The sequence below is a fragment of the Canis lupus genome, chromosome X (assembly GCF_011100685.1).
Source record: "Canis lupus familiaris isolate Mischka breed German Shepherd chromosome X, alternate assembly UU_Cfam_GSD_1.0, whole genome shotgun sequence".
Taxonomy (NCBI): Eukaryota; Metazoa; Chordata; class Mammalia; order Carnivora; family Canidae; genus Canis; species Canis lupus.
Genome location: NC_049260.1, coordinates 83,915,792 through 83,938,454, shown reverse-complemented (window position 1 = coordinate 83,938,454; position 22,663 = coordinate 83,915,792). Strand labels below are relative to the sequence as shown.

Genomic DNA, 22,663 nt, shown 5'->3' with positions numbered 1-22,663 from the left:
AGAAACCCATTTATACTACTCTTCAATTACTCAAGGATCTGCTGGGCCCCTTACTTCCTGTCTCCTCCTTCTGGCCTGTGGCCACTTCACTGCTCAGGAACAGCCCGAAAATGAGGGCCAGGGAAGGGAGAAAGAGGCGAAATTAATTTGGGCAATTTAGCTTCTCATTAGCAACTCCAATAAAAGGACTGATTAGCAAGATGGTCACAACTCATGGCTAAAAGGAGGGTTCTGGGACCCTTGAGAATTTCATTTAAGGACATATGCCTTCAGATAAACACAATTTGCCTGCAGTACACTTTAATGAATTTGATGCTTGCTATTTTTAAGAAAGTCGGAACTTGTAAAGGTGTTATTTTCTTCCCCTCACTTTAATTTGCACTTGAAGGGAAAAAAAAAAACACAGCAACAGAAGAACAAAGGTCTTCAAAGTAAAGAACCATATCCTGGGGTGGGCGGGCAGGGGGGGGGTGTTGCAGCTGGACCACAATGTAAAGATTCTTGAGAGGCCCCCACATGCTCTCAAGAGAAAGTGCAGGAAGCCAGAAACCTTCCAAGGGAGCAGGACTTGGCCATAAACCACCATCACAATCGCTTGCTAAAAAAACGACCTGTCAGGGCTTGACAAAAGTCCAAACTCTGCATACAGTATTCCCATGTTTCACTGCATACAGTATTCCCATGTTTCACTGGGCTGCATAGGCTTTTGTTCCTTGGGAATTCCAGAGACAAAGTGGTGTAGGCACAAGATGTTCACATCAATGGGCTCATTCGCCTTTGTTATCAAACAGAACATTCTCAATAGCAATGGTAACAGAGCAAAAACCAATTTTCCCTTACTTGAAGACGACGATAGCTCTAGGACATGGAGGGCAGGCCAGGAGAAAGATCTGCAATTAAAAAAGAATTAAGTATGGTTATTAGGAGAAATGCTGGCCATTGTTAGCTAGACAATGTTACTTCAATAACAAAAGCAAAATGATAACAGTAACAATAAATAACCAACTCTAACACCCCCCAAAAAATGCAATACAAAAACTTAAAAAGGCAATCAGGAGGTTTTCCAAACATGTTTCTATTTGCACAGGAGTCTAGGTGCATGGACATATCTGTGTGTGTGTGTTTGTGTATGTGTGTGTGAGAGAGAGAGGGAAAAGAGAGAGGAGAGAGAGAGAGAGAGAGAGGTAAATAGTGAGTGAGGGAAGTGTTTGGTGGCAAGATGGGAAAAGCCTTTCTTAGGCCCTTTTTCTCCTAGAATACTTCCTCTTAACCTCTAGAAGAAGATTCAATTTTCAACACTTCCACGTCAGTATGATATAGTAGCCAGCCTCAAAAAGCTTTTAACCCAAGACAAACAAAAATATATTCCATAAATGGGACAAAGCACACAAATGCCATCTGGTTTGCCTCCCACAGGGGAAGGTGGGTTAATCAATACCCAGCACTGCCAGATTTAGCAAATAAAAACACAGGAGGCCCAGTTAAATTTGAATTTCAGATAAACAATGAATAATGTTTTTGTGTAAGTATGTTCCATGCAATATTTAGGATATACTTATATAAAAACATTATTCATTGTTTATCTGAAATTCAAATTTAACTGGGCCTCCTATGTTCTATCTGGCAACCCTACCAATATTGCCACTCCCAGGCTCCAAACCTCTCTTTGATTTTGAAGGGGAACAGAATTTGCCACTCTGAAATGTATCTTTTTGGCATAAGGATTGTTTTAGGCTATTTTTTTAAGAAACAGTTGACATAGGAAAAGCACTGAAAAGTGAGTAGAGATTACCCTTTTGTGGGTGATGTTTATATTCATAAGGGAAATCTCCATTTGTAAGAATGGTTCTCCCTCTGTACCAGGAAAAGAAAGATGACTCAAACTCTAGAAGCTCTTATCAATGGAGAACACACTGACCTCAGCCTGTATAATGACCCCACCCTTAATTACCATGCTTTTCCTGGTCCCCTCTCATAACTGGCCTTGGGCCCTACACAACCCCTACCACCCAACATCTTCCTTTTGTTTCTAAGCTACAGATGGTATTTGAGTGGTGGCTTGGGCCATTTCAGGGAGTTACTCAATTTTCCTGGGTCTTTCCCAGGTATGCACCAGGTATACATGCTGTTAAACTTCCATTTGTTTTTCTCCTGTTAATCAGTCTTCTATTACTTTTGGGGGGGGGGGGGGCGGTGCGGGGAATGGGTGAAGGTCTCAGCCAGGAACCTAGATTGGTAGAGGGAAAAATATTTTTCTTCCTCCACGTTTAATTAGCTTATTTCTAACTATGACCAGGTAGTTCTACTCTTCCATTCTCCTCCCTGAGGCAAACCAAACAACAAGAACTTCATCCTTCTAAGACACAAATCAGTTCTATGCTACTTTGTTTGACCTAGACCTAGGTTATAGAAAAACTGAATCTGTTGTATAACCTTCATCAAAGCACTGGTTCTCAAGAGACACAAAGAAATCCCTGAAGAGCACTTGGTTGAACATGCAAATTCCTGGGCTCCTCCATTAGGAATGCTGACTCCAAAAGTCTGGGACTCCAGGAATCTGCATATCTAACAAAATGCCCCAGAAGATTCAACCACTTCCAGCAGCTAGGTATGATGTGTGACCTTGGCCTAGACTATTACAGAGACAGTCAGCAGGTCTAAGTATTAATGAAAGAATGAAACTCATGTTTTGTAGAGTTCCTTCCTTTACAGTAATTTAATGGTGTAGTTTACAAAGTCATTGATATGTGTCCTTATCTTGTTGTGAGCACTTATTAAAATAGGTTATCTGCATTACAAACTTGTTTGGCTTTGTCATGTGTATATTCTTTACTAATTGGCTCTTTGGTTCTCTTGAAATCTACATTTAGAAATAAAGAATACTATAAGGAGAATCACTACAAAGAAAGCCACCTGCTTGAATCCCTACCAAGAAGAGAAAGAGGAATGGAAAAGAGAAAGAGTCTTGAAAAGAATGCGGCCAGGAGTCCATTACCCGCAAAATACCTGATCAGAGAACCCAGCCAAGGAAATATCCACCAAGAATGAGCCTTTACCCCTGTGGAACAATTTGATTAAAAATGCAAAACCAATGACAATTACAGGTCCATAATCCTTTATTGGCAATCACCAAATCGATAAAGCTCTAAAAACTGAAAGTTGGATTTTTTTTCAAAGCCAATTTGGTAGCAAGTATGACTTGAGCTGAGACTGTTTATGTACTTCTGTATTCCATTTATGCTGAGTATTCATATAGCATCCATAAAAATAATATCTTCTGGGGGCACCTGGGTGGCTCATTGGTTGAGCTCTAACTCTTGATTTGGGCTCAGGTCATGATCTCAGGGGTTGTGAGATAGCGCCGTGTCAGGCTCCTCACTCAGCTATCTCCCTCTCCCCCTGCCCCTACCCCTGCTCATACTCTCTTTCTCAATCTCTCTCTCTCCCGAAAATAAAATCTTAAAAAAAATAATAATCTTTTGATTATGGAGTGTGACCCCAGGCCCCATCAGGAGTATATATAAAATACTTCTGGTTCACTGTATTGCCTTCCTGATTTTTGTTTAAGTAAGCTCTACACACAATGTAGGGCTTGAATTCATAACCCCAAGATTGAGAGTCGAGGGCTCTACTGATTTAGCCAAACAGCCACCCCTGCCTGTATTACCTTTCTGAAATCCCAAACTTTCCAACTCCTGAAATATATCTGACCTGAATGGTTTGGGATAAGGACTGTCAAATTGGAATCTCAAATTATCCAAACATTAATGTATCCCCAACTCCCTACCCCACCCCTCAGGAGCAGTACAAGAAAGAAAGAAAGCTGGTATTCTATACTGCTGACCCAGCAGGAAAAGGTACTTACCTTAAGCAAGGAACCAAGTTGGAGGTTGCACACAGTTACCCAGCATCAGGCCCACAAGCTACTGTATACAGAGAACAGACAGGGGCCCCCAACCACCTCAGAAAGTCCTCAATACTTCTGGAGTTACCTAAGAGCCATGACGGCCACCTTCCTGAGATTCTGGAATAGCCAACACATTTCATGCTAACATGCTAAACAGAGAAGCAAAAATACAACACTGGGTCCCACGGTTAACTTTCAACTTTTCCCACAGCCAAAAAGAGGTAAGCAGATTCTTGGGGCAGACAGATTTCCCGAAAACTGCTCCATATGGCTGGCTCTGATTCATGACAGCCTTATGGCAAAAGCCCAGAAACCTCCTAAAGTAGCGAAGCCTCCAGCCCCAACCCAATGATGGCACTAATGTCTTTTGACACAGCTAATCAATCTAGTTTTGACCCTAAGTGAGTTTGCCAACAATTTCATGTGGCCAAGTCACTCTGACCAGCACTTTGGCCTTTCTCATCTAGCCTGTCTATTCCCATCACCAAGATAGAGGTCATCTTCTTTGAGCAACCTTTAGATCAGATCCATGTAGACATACCAAATCAGTAGATCAGAAGAAGGACCCCAAATTCATCCTGTTCCATGTCCAGTAAACTCATGGCTTCCCTCAGCAACTTCAAAGATTGAGGACTTTGAACCTCTCTGCCCTAGCACGCTGGAGCCACATCCATAATCACCATTAACCAGAGGAGCCACGTGAAATTATTTCACCATGTGAAAGTAATGTTTTAATTCAGAAGCCCGATGGCCCCCAGCCTTGGCCTGAATATCCCTGCTTTCTTCTTTGCTGGGCTGCCATCTGCCTCCAAAGTTTGGTAATGTGTCTTAGACCAGCAGATGGAAAGCTTAACTATCCATCCAGTTGCAAATGGAGTGGAAAGAAAGGACATTTGGAAGTGCAAACAAGGACAGTAGGAAGAGGGGAATGAATCTGAGCATATCCCAGCACCAAGTTGGCCCTTTTGTACTCCTGCTGAAATCTTCAGTTTAACACCTGAAGCAAAGGGCAAGGATAGGTGGGAGCAGCAGTGTGCTACAAGGCACTTCTACTTTCCTGTCATCTAGTAGCTGGGCAGGGCTTTGTTATTATTTTGCAGATGAAGGCACCTAATGGAAAAGGTAGGATTCCGTAACTTCCAGTACAACACTGTCTACCTCACACCTGACACAGTCCACACCTCATAGTGGCTTCTCTTCTTTAGCCTCTAGCTCTGCCCCTTGACCCAGCAGCACACAGAGAGTAACCCTAATGGCCTCACACCTGTACTACCACACAGCTCACACGATCCAGTCACTACAAGGTGAGGCTTCTCCAAACACAACCTAACTGGGCAGCAAATGATATTTACACAGATGGGCTGCACAGTCTCGCTTTCCCTGAAGTTGTGCTCATCTTGGCTCCAACCCACCTCATTCAGAACCAGGTCTGCGAGGATTTTATACTCCTTGGATCCTTAAAAAATGGAGGTCTTTTTCTGGAAAAAAAATGCACAGGTTCTGTTTCAAACCATACCCCCTTAGACTCCCCAGGAAAGCTCCCTATACTACTCCAAGGTTCTCCTTCCCACTGTTAAAAAGAAAGCCACAGGCCTGAGGTGGAGTCACTCACCCCAAAGATAACAAACCAAGACTTAATTGCCGTTTCAGCTCCCCCAATAGAATTTTAAGCCAGTCAATCTGGAATTTTCTGGTCAGCACCAAGGAAGTCCTCCTTTGCCCAAAGGAAGATTATGTAATCTACCTAATAAGACCCTCCGCCCTTCCCCCAGAAGGGAAAGTGACCTTGCTCCAAACAATCCTTTTTCTTTTTCTTTTCCTTTGTTGATAACTTCCTTGCCCCTTCCCCTTCTACTTCCTATAAAAACCAACCATTTTTGTACAATTCCTCTCCCCTTGCTAGGTGGGATTGCTGCCTGATTGAAGAATCTCTTAATAAAGCCAGTTAGATCTTCAAATTTACTCTGTTGAATTTTGTTCTTTAACACTGGAAATCTGTAAATTCAGCTCTTTCCAAAGCACACAATCTAGGCAGCTGTCCCAGTTCATCCTCGACCTCGGAACTGCTCTGGTTCCCCACGCAACCAACCTCTCCAACATCACTCATCCTAGTTCCTGTTCCTACAGTTATATCAGCTCCAAGTTCACTGGCATCATGATCCAGCCTCCCATTAACTGCTTCATCCCAACATTAGATCTGATAAACTCCCCATTTTCATAACACCTAAGGAAGATTAATTTTCATAACACCCAAGGAAGATTAATTTTTGTTCACAAGAGGAAGTGTCAGTACTCTGGCAATGTAATTGGCAAGAAGGGCCAGTTGCAAAGACCATCCTAAATGAGGGACTGGCCAGGTAAATCAGTGAAGTGAGTGGGAAAACTAAGTGAAAGGGGAAACCATGAGAGAGGACCAGGGGAGTGGTATTTGGCCTGGTACACAATCTTCTCATGCATGCCCAGCCCTCTGGCTCTAAGTCTCCTGGTCCTACCTCCTATGATGGTACACAGCCATCTGGGGATTCTTGAGTGCTTATAACCATTACCAACCATAGAGAAGATCCATTCCATGGGCTGCCCAAAGACTGTCCTCGGCTCAATTCACTAACAATCATATCCTGGGACCTGAATCCTCTCTCCCTGGACCACTGAGATAATCTCTTCACTGGTCTCACACCTCCAGGTACACTACTGGAAGAAAGATCTACCTAAAACACTGTTCTGTTCTGCCACTTAAAATCCTTCAAGACTTGCCAGGATCTACATAAAAAGCCCAAGCTCCTTAGCATTGCAGGCAAGGCTTTCTCCACTCTGGATCCTGTCTACCTCTTCAGCCTGGAAGCCTGGTGCTTTGTGCCAAATTGTACCCCAAACATATTCCATGTCAATAAACACACTTCTACAACCTCATTTTTCTAATAGCTACATTTTGTTCAATTATACCGATATGCAACAATTTACTCAACCAACCTCCTCCTACTACACGTGCTGGTGCTGTTATGTCTAAATTTTCAGATCCTTTACTATTTCCTTAGTCTACATTTATACAGGAGAATTTCTAGGTCTTCAAAGGGAAAATACATTTTAAGGCTTTTAACCTATAATTCTAAACTGCCTTTGAGAAAATTTCTTTGAATTTATACTCCCACCAGCAACATATGAAAATGTGTTTCTGCTACAACCTGTTTGAAAGGCAAAACATGGAAGGGGAGCAGAATTTGCCACCCCAAAATATGTCTCTTTGGCATAAGGATTATTTTAGGCTAATTATTTAAAACACACACACACACAACAGCAGACATGGAAGAAGCACTGAAAAGTGAGTAGAACTTACCCTTTTGTGGGAGACATTTATACTCATAAGGGAAATCTCCTTTTGTAAGAATGGTCTCCCTCTGTACCAGGAAAAGAAGGATGACCCAAATTCTAGAAGCTCTTATCAAGGGAGAAGACACTGACCTCAACCTGCATAATGACCCCACCCTTAATTACCATGCTTTTCCTGGTCCTCTCTCATAACTGGCCTTGGGCCCTACATAACCCCCTACCACACAACATCTTCCTTTTGTCTCTAAGCTACAGATGGTATTTGAGTGGTGGCTTGGGCCATTTCAGGGAGTTACTCAATTTTCCTGGGTCTCTCCCAGGCATGCACAAGGTATACATGCTATTAAATCTCCATTTGCATTTCTCTCCTATTAATCAGTCTTTTATTACAGGGGTGAGCGGGTAGGGGAAGGTTTCAGCCAAGAACCTAGAAAAGTGGAAAGAAAATTATTTTCCTCACCAATAACACACACATACAACTTATTTCTTTAATTGGCATGTCTCAAATGCCCAGAAATGTTTGACTGTTTTTCAACATGTTTTTCGGACAGCTATATTCCTTCTTTGGGAATATAACATCTGTGGCTTTTGCCTATTTTACAACTAGTATGTTCATTTTCTAATTGAGTTTTAAGAGCCATTATGTTTTAGTGACACTTATACAGCTTCTTTGATATTTCTTGCAAATATTTTCCCCAGTTCATCACTGTGGTAGCTTTGCTTATGTTAGTTTTTTAATGTACAGAAGTTTTTTATCTTTATGTAATCAGACATATTTGTCACTTCCTTTATGGTTTCTGTCTTTGATGTCAGATTTAAATGTCTCACAACCCTGGGATTATAGAAGAGTCACCTGTTATTTTCCTAATTTTATTTTTAGAATTTCAATTTCTACTGCTAATATGATTCACTCTTCCAGAATGGCCTTCTCACCTTAAATTTTCTAGCTGATCCCTATTTACCCTTCAAATACAAAATGAAGCATCATTTTCTCCAGGAAGCCTTTGGTTAAATGCCCACCCTCTGTCTTTCCATTAACTCCTTCTGCTTACCTCTTTCTGAGAAATTACCATTTTTGTCAGTGTAAAGAACTTACAAAAAGAGAGTCTTCTTTCAAGAATTTCTACAAGAGGGAACTACAAATACCAATAAAGGGTTGGGTTTTGGAGTCAACATAATGTATTAAAATGGTTATAAGGTCATATTAAAACCTGAATGGTTCCCAGATGTTACAGATTGTAACCTGCTTGAATTATACCTTTAAAAAAATGGGGTTGGTCAACCACTGAAGTATTGAATAAGGAGAGTCATTGAGAGGCATATTTCGTAGTGTCCATACCCAAGCACTAGCCAGAGGCCAGAGAAGCTAAGCTCATAAACACCAAGCTTTCTGGTCCCACTGGCAAATTCCTCCCTATTAAGAGGATGGAAGCAGGACAGGTAGGTAGCATTGCTTAAGTGGTTCAGATTATGGGCTTCAGAGTCAAAACCAACTTGGGTCCATCCACTGGCTGGCTCTGCCACTCACCAGCACAGTGAGCCTGGGCAAGAAACTGGAGGAATTCCCATTTCTAAAATAGGGATAAAAACAGTATCTGTGTCTCACAAGGTTTGGGAGAGGATCAAATGTGATAAAGCAAGCAAAGCTCTTGGCGCAATGCCTAGCACATAGCTAGCTCAATACCTAACAGCTATAATTATTCTGATCTCAATAGAAAATCCATCCCTACTGTGAGCTACATCAGCAACAGCTTGTATTAAATTTCCAATTCATCTAACTTCACTCATTCTAACTCCATGCTTGCAGAATACTTTTCTGATACGTTATTTGGCTTCCCTCATCCAGCTGCCTATAAGATACTAAACTCCCCTAGACTCAGTTTCCTCATCTGTGAAATGGGGACTATCACAGGACTACCTCATAGGGTAGAGGTAAGGACTGAAGGCTTAAAGCACTTAGTTCAGTGCCTGGTGAAAGGGAATAAAGGGGAAGGGAGGAAAGATGAGTGGGAAATATCAAAAAGGGAGACAGAACATGAGAGATGCCTAACTCTGGGAAATGAACTAGGCGTGGTGGAAGGGGAGGTGGGCGGGGGGTGGAGGTGACTGGGTGATGGGCACTGAGGGGGGCACTTGATGGGATGAGCACTGGGTGTTATTCTATATGTTGGCAAATTGAACACCAATAAAAAATAAATTTATATAAAAAAAAGATAGCTCTTCAAACAGGATTCCAACTGACAAAGGCAGAAGGAACAAGGGAACCAGGAAAGCAATGTGAGGCAAACACTGTAGTAATCACTGTTACAGGCAGAAGCTGTGGACGGCTGCTCGGATTAGTAATACAAGTATTATTTTTGCATGCAAGCTACTTGTTCATTACTAAGGAAAACTAGAAACTTCAGAGTGCAGAAATCTGACATTGCCCTGAGAGGCCTCAGTTAACATCACCAGGTATAAGACATATCATCGGGGCAGCCCAGGTGGCTCAGCAGTTTAGCGCCGCCTTTGGCCTGGGGCCTGATCCTGGGGACCTGGGATCAAGTCCCGCATTGGGTTCCCCATGTGGAGCCTGCTTCTCCCTCTGCCTGTGTCTCTGCCTCTCTCTGTCTCTGTGTCTCTCACGAATAATGAATAAAATCTTAAAAAAAAAGACATATCATTGTGCACCCCCTGATATGATGCACAAGAAGGGTATAGCATCACTTCTGTGCTGTTTTTGTCCAAACTGCCCAAATCTAAGCAAGCAAAAAAAAAAAATTGGATAAATCTGAATTAGGGACATTTTACAAAGTCACTTACCAGTGCTCTTCAAACTGTCAAGGTAATGAACGACAGAATGACAAACTGGCATGGATGGAAAAAACTAAGAAGATACAACAACTAAATATAATGTGGGATCCTAGATTGGATTGTGGAACGGTAAAGGGATATTTGTGAAAAATAACTGGTGAAATCAAAACAAAATCTACAGTTCAGTTCATAGCAGCAATGAGAATTTCCCAGTGTTCATGATTTTACCATGATCATGCAAGATGTTCACATTAGAGAAGCTGAGTGAAGGGTAAACAGAAAGCTTCTGTATCATCTTTACAAATCTTCTGTAAATCAAAAATAATTTTAGGGGTGCCTGGGTGGCTCAGTCAGTTAAGCATCCGACTCTTGATTCTAGCTCAGGTCATGATCTCAGGGTTGAGAGATCAAGCCCTACAACGGGCTCTGCACTGAGCATAGAGCCTGCTTAAGATTTTCTCTCTCCCTCTGCCCCTCTCGCCTTCACACTCACTCTCTCAAAAAAAAATTTTAACACAAAAGTAAAAAAACAGTAATGTCATCTAGTCAGCCTATTTTTAAACCTTGGCGCTTTGATGGGGCCCTTCCTTCTCAGCCCCCACATGTAGTCAGTCCCAAAGTCCTGTCATGTTGATGCTTCAACCTTTTCAATATATCTCACATTTATCCTATCTTTTCCTAGTTCGGTCCCTATCATTTTCTTTAACTATGATAGCAATTTCCTATCTGATCTCCAGGTCTCCAGTGTCTCCCCTCCTTTATTCTAGTTCATAAATTATTGTCAGGTTCTCAATTACTCTTAAAATAGGGCCCTCATCATATTATATTCCTCACTAAAATTTTCAGATGATCAATACAACACAATCACTATCAGAATCTCAGCTGACTTCTTTGTAGAAACTGACAAGCTAATTCTAAAATTCTTATTGAATTATAAGGGACTAAAAAAAAAAGAATTTTAAGAGACTCCAAATAGCCAAGACAAGTTGAAAAGAACAAGTAAAAGGACCCGCATTACTTGATTTCAAACGTCACTACAAAGCAGTAATAAAGACAGTGTGGTACTGGCATAAGGATAGACATAGTCTAACAAAATGGAGTTCAAAGTCCAAAAATAGACACAACTGATTTTCAACAAGGGTGCCAAGACCATTCAATGGGGAAATAGTCTCTTCAACAAATGGTGCTAATACAAGTGGATTTCCACATGCATAAGTATGGTTCTACCTCAGAACCACATACAAAAATTAACTCAAATTCAGTCAAAGACCTAAATATAAAAAACTATAAAATCCTTAAAAGTAATAAAAACAGTAAATGTTCATGGTCCCAGATTTGGCAATAGATTCTTAGATGTGACACTGAAAGCATAAGCAACAAAAGAACAGGTAAATGGGACTTCATGAAAATCTTTTGATTCAAAGGACATTATTATGAAAAAAAAGACAACACAAAGAATGAGAGAAAATTTTTGCAAACCCTATCTCTGACAAGGGTCTAGTATCCAGAATACATAAGACTCTTAAAACTCAACGACAAAATTACAAATCACCCAATTAAAAGTGGGCTCAAGATATGAGTAGACACTTCTCCAAAGAGGACATCCAAATGGTCAATATGCTCATGAAAAGATGCTCAATATCATTAATCATTAGAGAAATGAAAAATCAAATTCACAAGGACATACCACTTCACACCCATAAGCAAGGCTAGGATAAAAAAGGACAATCAGAAGTGTTTGTGATGATGAGGAAAAACTGGAAACCTCATATAGGCGCACTCATTTTATCATGCTTTGCTTTATTACACTTTGCAGATACTGCAGTTTTTACAAATGGAAGGTTAGCAGCAGATTTGCATTGAACAAGTCTAACCATGCCATTTTTCCAAGTATTCACTTACTTTGTATCTCTGTGTCACATCTCAGTAATTCTTGCAATATTTCAAACTTTTTCATTATTTGTTAAGGTGATCTGTGATCAGTGATATTTGCAGTTACTGTATTGTTTTTTGAGTGCCACAAACTGTGCCTGCATAAGACCGTGAATTTTTTTAAGGATATTTATTTATTTATTCTTTATAAATTTTTTATTGTTCAATTTGCCAACATATAGAATAACACCCAGTGCTCATCCCATCAAGTGCCCCCCTCAGTGCCCGTCACCCAGTCACCTCCACCCCCCGCCCACCTCCCCTTCCACCACGCCTAGTTCATTTCCCAGAGTTAGGAGTCTCTCATGTTCTGTCTCCCTTTCTGATATTTCCCACTCATCTTTTCTCCCTTCCCCTTCATTCCCTTTCACTATCCTTTATATTCCCCAAATGAATGAGACCATAAGATGTTTGTCCTTCTCCGACTGACTTATTTCACTCAGCATAATACCCTCCAGTTCCATCCACGTCGAAGCAAATGGTGGGTATTTGTTGTTTCTAATGGCTGAGTAATATTCCATTGTATACATAAACCACATCTTCTTTATCCATTCATCTTTCGATGGCACCGAGGTTCCTTCCACAGGTTGGCTATTGGGAACATTGCTGCTATAAACATTAGGGGGCAGGTGTCCCGGCGTTTCATTGCATCTGTATCTTTGGGGTAAATCCCCAGCAGTGCAATTGCTGGGTCGTAGGGCAGATCTATTTTTAACTATTTGAGGAACCTCCACACAGTTTTCCAGAGTGGCTACACCAGTTCACATTCCCACCAACAGTGCAGGAGGGTTCCCCTTTCTCCACATCCTCTCCAACATTTGTGGTTTCCTGCCTTGTTAATTTGCCCCATTCTCACTGGTGTGAGGTGGTATCTCATTGTGCTTTTGAGTTGTATTTCCCTGATGGCAAGTGATGCAGAGCATTTTCTTATGTGCATGTTGGCCATGTCTATGTCTTCCTCTGTGAGATTTCTGTTCATGTCTTTTGCCCATTTCATGATTGGATTGTTTCTTTGCTGTTGAGTTTAATAAGTTCTTTATAGATCTTGGATACCAGCCCTTTATCTGAGAGGTCATTTGCAAATATCTTCTCCCATTCTGTAGGTTGTCTTTTAGTTTTGTTGACTGTATCTTTTGCTGTGCAAAAGCTTCTTATCTTGATGAAGTCCCAATAGTTCATTTTTGCTTTTGTTTCTCTTGCCTTCATGGATGTATCTTGCAAGAAGTTACTGTGGCCAAGTTCAAAAAGGGTGTTGCCTGTGTTCTTCTCTAGGATTTTGATGGAATCTTGTCTGGATGACAGCACATCTGTTCACAACATGGTTTGCTGAATATTTTAAGCCTACTGTTGAGACATACTGCTCAGAAGGAAAAAAAAGGATTCCTTTCGAAATATTCCTGCTGACAATGCACCTGGCCACCCAAGAGCTCTGACGGAAGCACACACAATTAATGTTGTTTTCATGCCTGCTAACACAACATCCATTCTGTGGCCCGTGGATCAAGGAGTCATTTTGAATTTCCAGTCTCTCCTAAGGCTATATAGCTGCCATAGATAGTGATTTCTCTGATGGATCTGGGCAAAGTGAATTGAAAACCTTCTGGAAAGGATTCACCTTCACAGACACCATTAAGAACATTCATGATTCATGGGTCAAAATAACATTAATGGGAGCTTGGGAAAAGTTGATCCCAACCCTTATAGAAGACTTTGAGGGGGTCAAAACTTCTGTGGAGGAAGGAAGTGCAGGTACAAGGAAAAACGCAAGAGAACGAGAATCAGAAGTAGAGTCTAAAGATGGGACTGAGCTGCTGCCATCTCATCATCGGATTTGAATGGCTGAGGAATTGCTTCTTATGGGTAAGCCAAGAAAGTAGTTTCTTGAGATGTAACAACTCCTGGCTAAAGATGCTTGAAGCATGTCAAAATGAAAGCAACAGGACTTAAAACCACCACCCTGATCAGTCAGCAGCCATCAACACTGAGGCAAGACCCTCTACCAGCAGGATTACAACTCACTAGAAGCTCAGATGGTTAGCATTTTTAGCAATAAAATATTTTTTTATTAAGGTATGTACATTGTATTTTTAGACATAATGGTACTGCACACTTAGCAGACCATGACATAGTGTAAACATAACTTTTATATGTATGGGGAAACCAACAAATTCATTTAACTCACTTTATGGTGATATTTGCCTCACTGCAGTGGTCTGGAATGAAACCCACGGTACCTCTGAGGTATCCCTGTATACTGCTGGTAGGGATGTAAAATGGCACCACAGTGTGACAAAATAGTCTGGCCGTTCCTCAAAAGGCTATACATAATTGTCATATGACCCAGCAATTCCTTTCCTATGTATATGTCCAAGAGAAACATTCCCATAAAAACTTATACATGAATGTTCACAGCAGCCTTATTTATAACAGCCAGAAGGTAGAACTAACTCACTCATCAGTGAGTGAATGGATAAACAAAATATGGTATATCCTCTCAATGGAATATTACTGAACCATTAAAAGGAGTGAAGTAGGGGCTTCTGTGTGGTTCCATCAGTGAAGCATCTGCCCTCAGCTCAGGTCATGATCCTGGGGTCCTGGGATTGAGCCGTATGTTATGCTCCCTGCTCAGTGGGGAGCCTGCTTCTCCCTCTCCCTCTGCCTGCTGCTCCCCCTGCTTGTGCTCTTTCTCTCAAAGAAATAAAATGTCATAGATATAGATAGATAGATAGATAGATAGATACATACATACATACATACATACATACATACATACATAGATACATAGATAGGGTGAAGTACTGATCCAGGCAACAACAGCGATGAACCTTAAACATATACTAAGTGAAAGAAACCAGTCCATGAAGGACCATACATTATCTGACTCCACCACTTGGAAATGTCCAGAACAGGCAAATTCTATAGAATGTCCTCTATAGAGCAGGGAGGTGGGGAAGAAAAGATAAGGGTGAGATGGCTAAATGATATGGAACTTCTTTTTCAGGTGATGCAAATGTTCGAAATTGTAGTGACAGCCATACATACCTGTGAATACACTAAAGACCACAGACTGAACACTTTAAATGGGTGAATGGTACAGTAAGAGAATTCTATCTCAATAAACTATTAAAAAAAATTTTTGGATGGCTCCTTAATACTTGTTTAACAAAGTCCAAACTACTTAATTTGGCTTCCAAGTCTCCTCCCCCACCATCATCATATGACAACCCCCCCCCCACACACACACACACTTCTTCACATGTCTTTCTATGGAAGCAAAATGAATTATTTGCCATTAGCCATATACCCCACCATTCAGTTTCCCATCTGCCTTCCCTCTTGCACTTCCCTTTCCCCTGTAACTCTGTCCTCACAATCTATTTTCCCATGTTTATTTCCTGTGTCTTTCATAAAACCCAGTTCAACTGCTCCCTCCTATGCAAATCTTTCCCCATTCTTCAACCTGCATATAGTAGGCTGACAAAAAAAATGATTTCCTGAAAGAATGAAGTTCAGTAGTCCTCCCACAGGAGGAAGGACTACCATGTCTAAACTGCAAGCAGTGATGCAGGACTCTCCAAAGGCTGAAGATACTGCCAGAGAATAATCCCATCAAAGCCACAACTGCACTTCTCTCTTCCTTTCAGAGTTGCAGTTTACTGCTTCAGCCCCCTTACTAAGTCCCTGAGAAAGTTCCAAACTGCTACTCTCCACCTTTCCCAAAAACCCTGCCCTTGATGAAAAAAGCACTGACATTATGCTAGGGCTGCCGAGTACAGTTGTGTAGGTTGTGCACTGCACAACCCTAGTGGCGCCATTCAATTATAGTCTATGTGAATGGCACCCTCTCCTAGGGTTGTGTAGTGCAAAGCCATTCGTGGCAGCCCTGCTTAGAAACATCAGTAGGTGGGTCCCCAGATGTCTCAGTCAGTTGAGCCTCTGCCTTTGGCTCAGGTCATGATCCCAGGGTCCTGGGATCGAGCCCCATGTTGGGATCCAGAAGCCTGCTTCTCCCTCTCCCTCTGTTTTTCCCCTGCTTGTGCTCTCTTGCTCACTCTCTCCTTTCCTCTCTCAAATCAATAAAATCTTAAAAAAGAGAAAAGCCAAAAAGAATACTCAATGAGAGAATCACTGTTAACTATACTGCTATTGAGAAGTGAATATTTTCCAATTCTTATCAAGAAGAATAAAAAACACAGAAAAAGAACATTGTCATAGCAGGCACACAGTATTTGCATGGAGTTAGAAAACAGAAACATCCAGGAGAAAAATTGTCATTAATATTTTCCCAGCTGTGGAGAAAAAGAGGATACATGTTTTGATCAATACAGTGGCGTGATGTACCTACATTGTCTCTATTGAAACCCTTCAACCCCTGTTAGGTTCTGATTTTAGGTACCTAAAACAAGTCCCTGGTTAACATCACTTCGGGAACCTAGCTATCAAGAATGATATGACTGATAGACTCGAGTGTCATGTCTCTACGTAGGTCCCTTCCCCATCATCAATCTATTCTTCCACCTTGTCATTTATCGTGAAGTCTTGTGAAGTCTTCTGTAAGGTTGCAGAGTATGAAGCCAGCCTCCCTGAATGTGCTGCTAAAAATCAGGCACTGAACACACAAATCAAGTTGCAGACTCTGGACTCACATCAACTCCACTGAGGCACAGATACCCTCTAAAGCTCAGCCAGAGCAGCCAGCCAGCGAGCCCCACCCCCTGCCCCCAGGCAAACTGCAAGTAGTGATGCAGGATGCCCCAAAAGGGGAATCATAAAAGGCTAGAAATATTAGCTGTAAAGACTGGTGAGCTGCTGGTCGAGACTATATATGCCCGGCCCTGACTTGGTTTCTCTTTCTCTTGGGCCCTCACTCCAGCAAAGTTCAGCCTCCTACGGCCACATTTCATTCCACATCTCCTCCTGCCTCCAGAGACTTCCTGGATCACCAACCAAAACTTATCTTTCCTTTTCTGAACTGCATTTGTGCTTACTGTAAGGAATACTTACAGTGCTATACATTCATCACTATAGTGGTCTCCCACTATGGTTAATAATAATAATAGAAGCAGCAGTAATAAGAGTAATGGAAGTACCTGTGCCTGGCCCTATGTTCAGCACCTTCTGTGTATTGTTTCATGTATTCCTTCCTCACAGCCACCCTAGGAGATGAGGGCTATTTCCCACCCCGCCCCTGTTTACATAGGCAGAAACTGAGCTAATAAGGAAAGTAACTTGCCTAAGTGCACACAACTACTAAGTACATGTAAGAGTCAGGTTTTGAACCTGGGACTGTCCGATTCCAAAGATCATGTTCATAGCCAATGCTGCATCCTGTCTCCCCTATATGATACTTTGCCTTTTAAAGAGGTGACTCTGCATCTGCTCCTCAAAGTGTGTAACACAATGTCAGATACATAAAAGTTTCCCAGGAAACATGTGCGAATGTGACTCTGCTCCCTGGTCAGACCCCAGCTGAGGACACCAGCTGGAAGAGAATGGAAGAGGGGTAGTGTGGACAGAGAGGTTCAACCTTTCAAGGAGCCACGGGGAGTCCGCCGCCTCTGACCCATTTAAGAGAGGATCATGCTGCTGACTTGACCTCAATCCTAGAAAAATATTTAGAATAGAATGACCTGGTTGTCTTAAAACATTTCCAGACAACTCTGAGGGAACAGAGCCTAAGCCAACCCCATGGGAGGGATGGAGGGTATCCAGTTCCCCGCAGGAAGGAGACCAACTATGTCAGGGTCACAACCACATGGGCCAACAAACATTTGCAGAGCTCAGCAACCGAGAAGCTACCTGACCGTGGTCAAGAATCTTGGAGGGTGGGAGGCGAAATAGGAGCATTTTTAAAGGAGGAAAGTTTTTCCAATTTCCTTGAGCCCCAGTTTTTGTCAACTTTAAAAATAGGAGTGAAGATACCTACCACTTACAGGGTTGCTAAGGTATAAAATAAGAACGTAAAACAAGTATCGAGGGCCTGCTGCCTGTGTCTGTTTGTCCTTGCCAGGGTTCTGGGCTCACAAAGATATGTGGTACATAGTTCCTGGCTACAAGAAGTTCACAGTCCATCTGCAAACATCTTCTGATCTATAATACTGCTAGCACTCGGGCAACCAGTGAGAAAGCTGGCCGGTGGATGACCCTAACTTCTGGCAAGGCCATTTTGTCATGTGAAAATTCTGGTGGGAAAGAAGAAACTCGCCAGCAAGGATCAAGGCTGGGGAGTCATGGCTTTGCTTCCAATCTCCTGTCCACACCTCTGTATTAGAAGACTGGGGAAGGGAACTCTCACTCACTATTTGGAAAGCAATGCATGTAAACCCTGTTCTTTTCCTTCATCACATTACCATTTCTTACTTTATAGCAGCTGTGTTTTATTTTTTTCTTCAAATGTCCATCTTCCCTGCTAGGCTGTCAGCTCTTGGAGGGTGGTGGCTGTGTGCTGGTCCTTATTAAATACCCAGAAGCTAACACAGTACCTGGAACATAGGAGATGCTAAACAAATACTTGTTGGATGAATCAATGAAATGGCCACATAGATGTCCCTTGGTATATGGGCTACACTTGGTCACTCTAAAATACCCAAGCCTTGTTTATGCATAGAGTGCCTCTCAAGATTTCTCAGCAACTGGTAATGGTGGTTTGTTTCTAGAAAGAAGAAATAGTGGGGAAGGTGGAGGTTGGAAGGAATCCTACATCCTATTCAGTTCCTTTCAAATTGTTTTGAGTCTTTAAATAACAACTAATTGAACATAAAACCTGCAGGGAACACATGCTGATAATGGTTAATCTCTGGGAGATAGACTTCTCAGGGGCTTTTTATTTGTCATGTGTCCTATTCTTACAATGTGGCAGGCTTGGATCGGGAACATGCATTGCTTTCATGATAAAATCGCACGATAAAAAGGCAATTTTGCAAAGAACAGAGATATGGTGCCTAGCTCTGCTAACCACTTGGGTTATGAAAAGGGAGGCAGCTAGAAGTTGGGGTGGGTTCAAAAACCCAAAAAGCTTTGTCCCAACTGTACTGGGGGAGTGAAACTGCTGTTCCTCCCCATAGATAAGCTCCTTCTTCAAGCAACTGGAAAGATTTATTTTAATCCCTGAGATGGCCTCAAGCCACTGTTTAACAGCCTAGACACCAAGCCAGCTAGATAATTGGATTTTTTTTTTTAAGGGAAGGTGTCGCTCTTTTGTCTGTGGTGGTAATGACAGGGCACTCACAGTGGGCTTCTAACTCCTTAAGCCTTCCTGATCCCATCTTCTAAGCAGGAAAAACTAAATTATAGAAAAGTTGATCCTACTTCAACAGCCCAGAACCCAGGTATTCATTGGGCTTTACTGTGAAAATTCAATGGTTCTAAATGCTGAGTGTGGATTAGATTCGTCTAGGCAGTTCCTTGAAAATTAAATACCAATGCTTGGGGCCCATTCCTCAAGAACCCACTCACCTAGTTGGGCAGGGGGCCGAGCAGAGTCATTGTAGAGCATCCTAGGGGATTTTCATTGTACAGCCACATTTGCCAACCACAGTTCTCCCCACTGCTGACACAAGCAGCCCAGTAGCCTTGAAGAGACAGTCCTTACTCAGTATTTCTAAAACTCTCCTTCCTTTGAGCAGGATATTCCCCCTCAAAAAAAAAAAAAAAAAAAAAAAAAAAGGCAGGCCGAAAAAGTGTAACCAAGACAATAGGCTGGGAGCACAAAGAGATAGGTCTTCTGTGATTTGAAACCAAAGGAAGCAGAAGACGACGAGCAGAGCAGGCTGAACACAGATGCTGAGTAATAGACAGAAAGGTAAAGTTTAAGAAAACATGGTGTGTGAGCCAGCGCCCAGATGGTGGCACCTCAAACTCCTGTTTCATCATCCAAACTGGGTGCCTTGACAGAGGCTCTTGAGATAGAAAACAATGGAGGCACTCGGGTGGCTCAGTGGGTTAGGCCTGCCTTCAATTCAGGTCATGATCCCAGGGTCCTGGGATTGAGTCCTGCACCAGGCTCCCTGCTCCGCGGGGAGTCTGCTTCTCCCTCTCCCTCTGCTCCTCCCCCCTACTCATGCTCTCTCTCAAATAAATAAATAAAATCCTAAAAAAAAGGGGGGGTGTAGAAAGCAACCCTAAATTAGCAAACTATATCCTTAAAGAACATACTTTCTCCAGAATCCCACTTGGGGTGAGGGAAGGCAGGATTGGGAACCTCTGCTTTGGTGTAGGTTACAAACTAATTTTTGTCCTCCAATCCCTCTCTCCCTTCACTACCTGCCCTGACCCTCTAGCAAAGCAGGGAGGACAATGAAACGTGAAATCCACATGTGCTTGGTTTTGTAAGAGAATGCTCTAACTCCATCTGTGCTCTGACCATGGAGCTCAGGTTTTGTTCCCAAGAAGCAGGGAAGCACGGAGATGGATAAAAGGGTTGGGGCCGCTGCAAATTCAAAGGCACAGAGTTGGCCTTTTGTTCTCCTTTTCAGGCAGGGTCTATTCTGGAAAGCAGACATCAAAAGGAAAATTCAGCCAGCAATGAGCTGAAATTGAACAAAATGTGATGAGGCCTAAGGGGAAGGAGGAGAAAGAAAGAAGAGAGAAGAAGGAAAAAAGGGCTTTTCTTTGCCAGAAGGGGCTCTTTTCTGAAAACTGCCTCGAATTACAGTGCTTTCCACATTTGGTTCACTCCAGGAAGCTTTCCATTGTACCTAGAACCAAAATGCTTTTTGCCACGTTATAAGGAAGAACTGAGGCAGATGCAAATGGCCCAGAATTTAGGGGCTTGGTAGACACAAGGGAGAAGGAAATGCATGACTCTGGGAGGAACCCTTCTAAGCACATTCTGTTTCTCTTGGTCCAGACAGATGAGAGTTTAATTCAGAGTGATGTGGAAGCAGGGCCCTCCCACCAGCACCCCCAACAAGCAAAACTGCCCTGAGCAAACTGTTAGTGGCTGGAGGAAATACAAAACCATACGGTGACCTTTTCTTAAAGGGACTCTGGGAATGGTGCCTTCCTTTATTATTTATTAGGATAAGGATCCACTGGTCTCTGGAGGATTTGGAGTGGTCCGATGGCAGGACGCTTGGCTCTGACAAGCCTTTGAGCTTTTTGGCTTCTGGCTTTATGATTTTTTTTTAATTAGCCATGTGCCAGCGGTTTCCTTCACCACAGGGAGAAATAACTAGCCTGATGGGGTCTCCCGAAGCATGGCCTCCTGGAAAGCACACATAAGTCATTCAGACACTTATTTCTGCAAGAATCACACATAAGTCATTCAGACACTTATTTCTGCAAGAATCCAACTCTGAGTCACACACCTAAACCTGGAAAAGCACTCCTTTCCCTTCCTCTCCAGAGGCCAACAGATGGGCCTTTCTCCTAAATGCTTTTGAACTTCACTTCTGTGACCCATTAGGCCATGTCCTTTCATTAAGTCCTTCGGTAGCTTCTATTCTGAGCAGAAGAAACCCACAGGAGTCCTAACAAGAAGTGCAAATAACATTTAGCAACAGGTATTTAAGGCACTATATAATTTTTAATAGCCAAAGCAGGGCCCCAAACCAAATGGCCTGCAGGCTCCTCCTGGCTTTGCCAAACTTCATAAAACTAACAACAGAAGCAACATTTTAGCAAATCTTGTGCTTACCAATTAAATGCTCAGTGGTATAAAAAAAAATCTAAGTGGTTATTATCATTGCACCAGCAGAGCGATTTCGGCCAGTCGCATAATCAAGAAATACCCACTGAGCATTCAGTCGTGTTCTACACTTACTACAGATGTGGGATTCTAGAAAAATGAAAAGCCATCTGTTATGTCTGAACTCCACAAGAAATGCCTTGGGTAAGCTGTACTCCCTGAGTTCCCCTCCAGGCACAGCAATAATGAGCCAAACCTAGAGTACAGAATGTACTTGCTGTATTACCTCATTTTCCTCTTTCCCCCAAGCCAGGCCCCAGCAATGACCCTGGTCAAGTGACTGGAGACGGCCTCCAACATCCATAGACAGACAAGTTGTTGCAGGGCAGGCAGACTTTATATTCAGAGAATATCTACTTCTTGAAGAAAATGCAATGGCCTGAGAAGGAGAAGCCCAAGTGGTAATCCCAAAGCAGATACTAGCTAGTGGGCCAAAGACCTGCCCTCTCCAAATCTCTGAGCCCATGTCTGTAAGAAGCTAGGACTAGACTGGTGCTTTTCTCGGCAAATTTTAGCAGCCATGGGTAGATGTCCTCAGGTGAGAGAGGTGGGGCAAAGTGATTTATTATTTATTATGAATAGTGGTTAAAACACTGAAGTTTGCAAATGATTCACATATGCATTCCTCTGCCTGTTCTCCCCCTGATGGGTTTGCTTCCTGGCTCACATTCCTTTAACACTCTATTCAGTTGGAGAACAAAGGTAAATTAGAGACAGCATTGAGAATTCTGCATAGCCTATTACCTTCTTATTGATGTGGCCCTTAGCTGAGTCTGTTGAACCTGCGAAGATCATCCATTTGTGGCTCAGCAGCCACAAAAGGGTTGAGAACCCCTAGACTAAATGATTCATTCACTTGCCACACAGTTATTAAGAACCTGCCAGATACAAGGCTAAGTGGTGGGGATAATGCAGCAATTAATAGACATGGTTGTTGCTTTTGTGGAGTTTTCAGTCTGGCAGGAGAGAAGAGAAATGACATGAAACACACAAATCATCCTATAAAATAAATG

At 42.3% G+C, this 22,663-nt stretch overlaps 1 protein-coding gene and 1 non-coding gene across 13 annotated transcripts in view; both read right to left on the bottom strand.

Moving 5' to 3' along the window:
• Positions 1-22,663, bottom strand: part of TMEM164 (transmembrane protein 164) — a 200,047-nt gene that overhangs the window by 96,931 nt on the left and 80,453 nt on the right. For 10 of the 12 annotated variants that reach the window (XM_038588068.1, XM_038588061.1, XM_038588066.1 and 7 more), the window contains one exon: positions 841-890. Coding sequence is in view for 7 of the 12 variants with exons in the window: in XM_038588061.1 (XP_038443989.1) it covers positions 841-890 (50 nt within the window). In the remaining 5 variants the exon portion in view is untranslated. Of the gene's footprint in view, positions 1-840; positions 891-5,319; positions 5,386-22,663 lie in introns of all 12 variants that reach the window. The other 2 variants (XR_005386401.1, XM_038588067.1) reach the window with 1 other exon arrangement.
• On the bottom strand, positions 15,757-15,819 carry MIR652 (microRNA mir-652). Its single transcript, NR_049393.1, has one exon. It is a non-coding gene; the product is annotated as a microRNA mir-652 (primary transcript).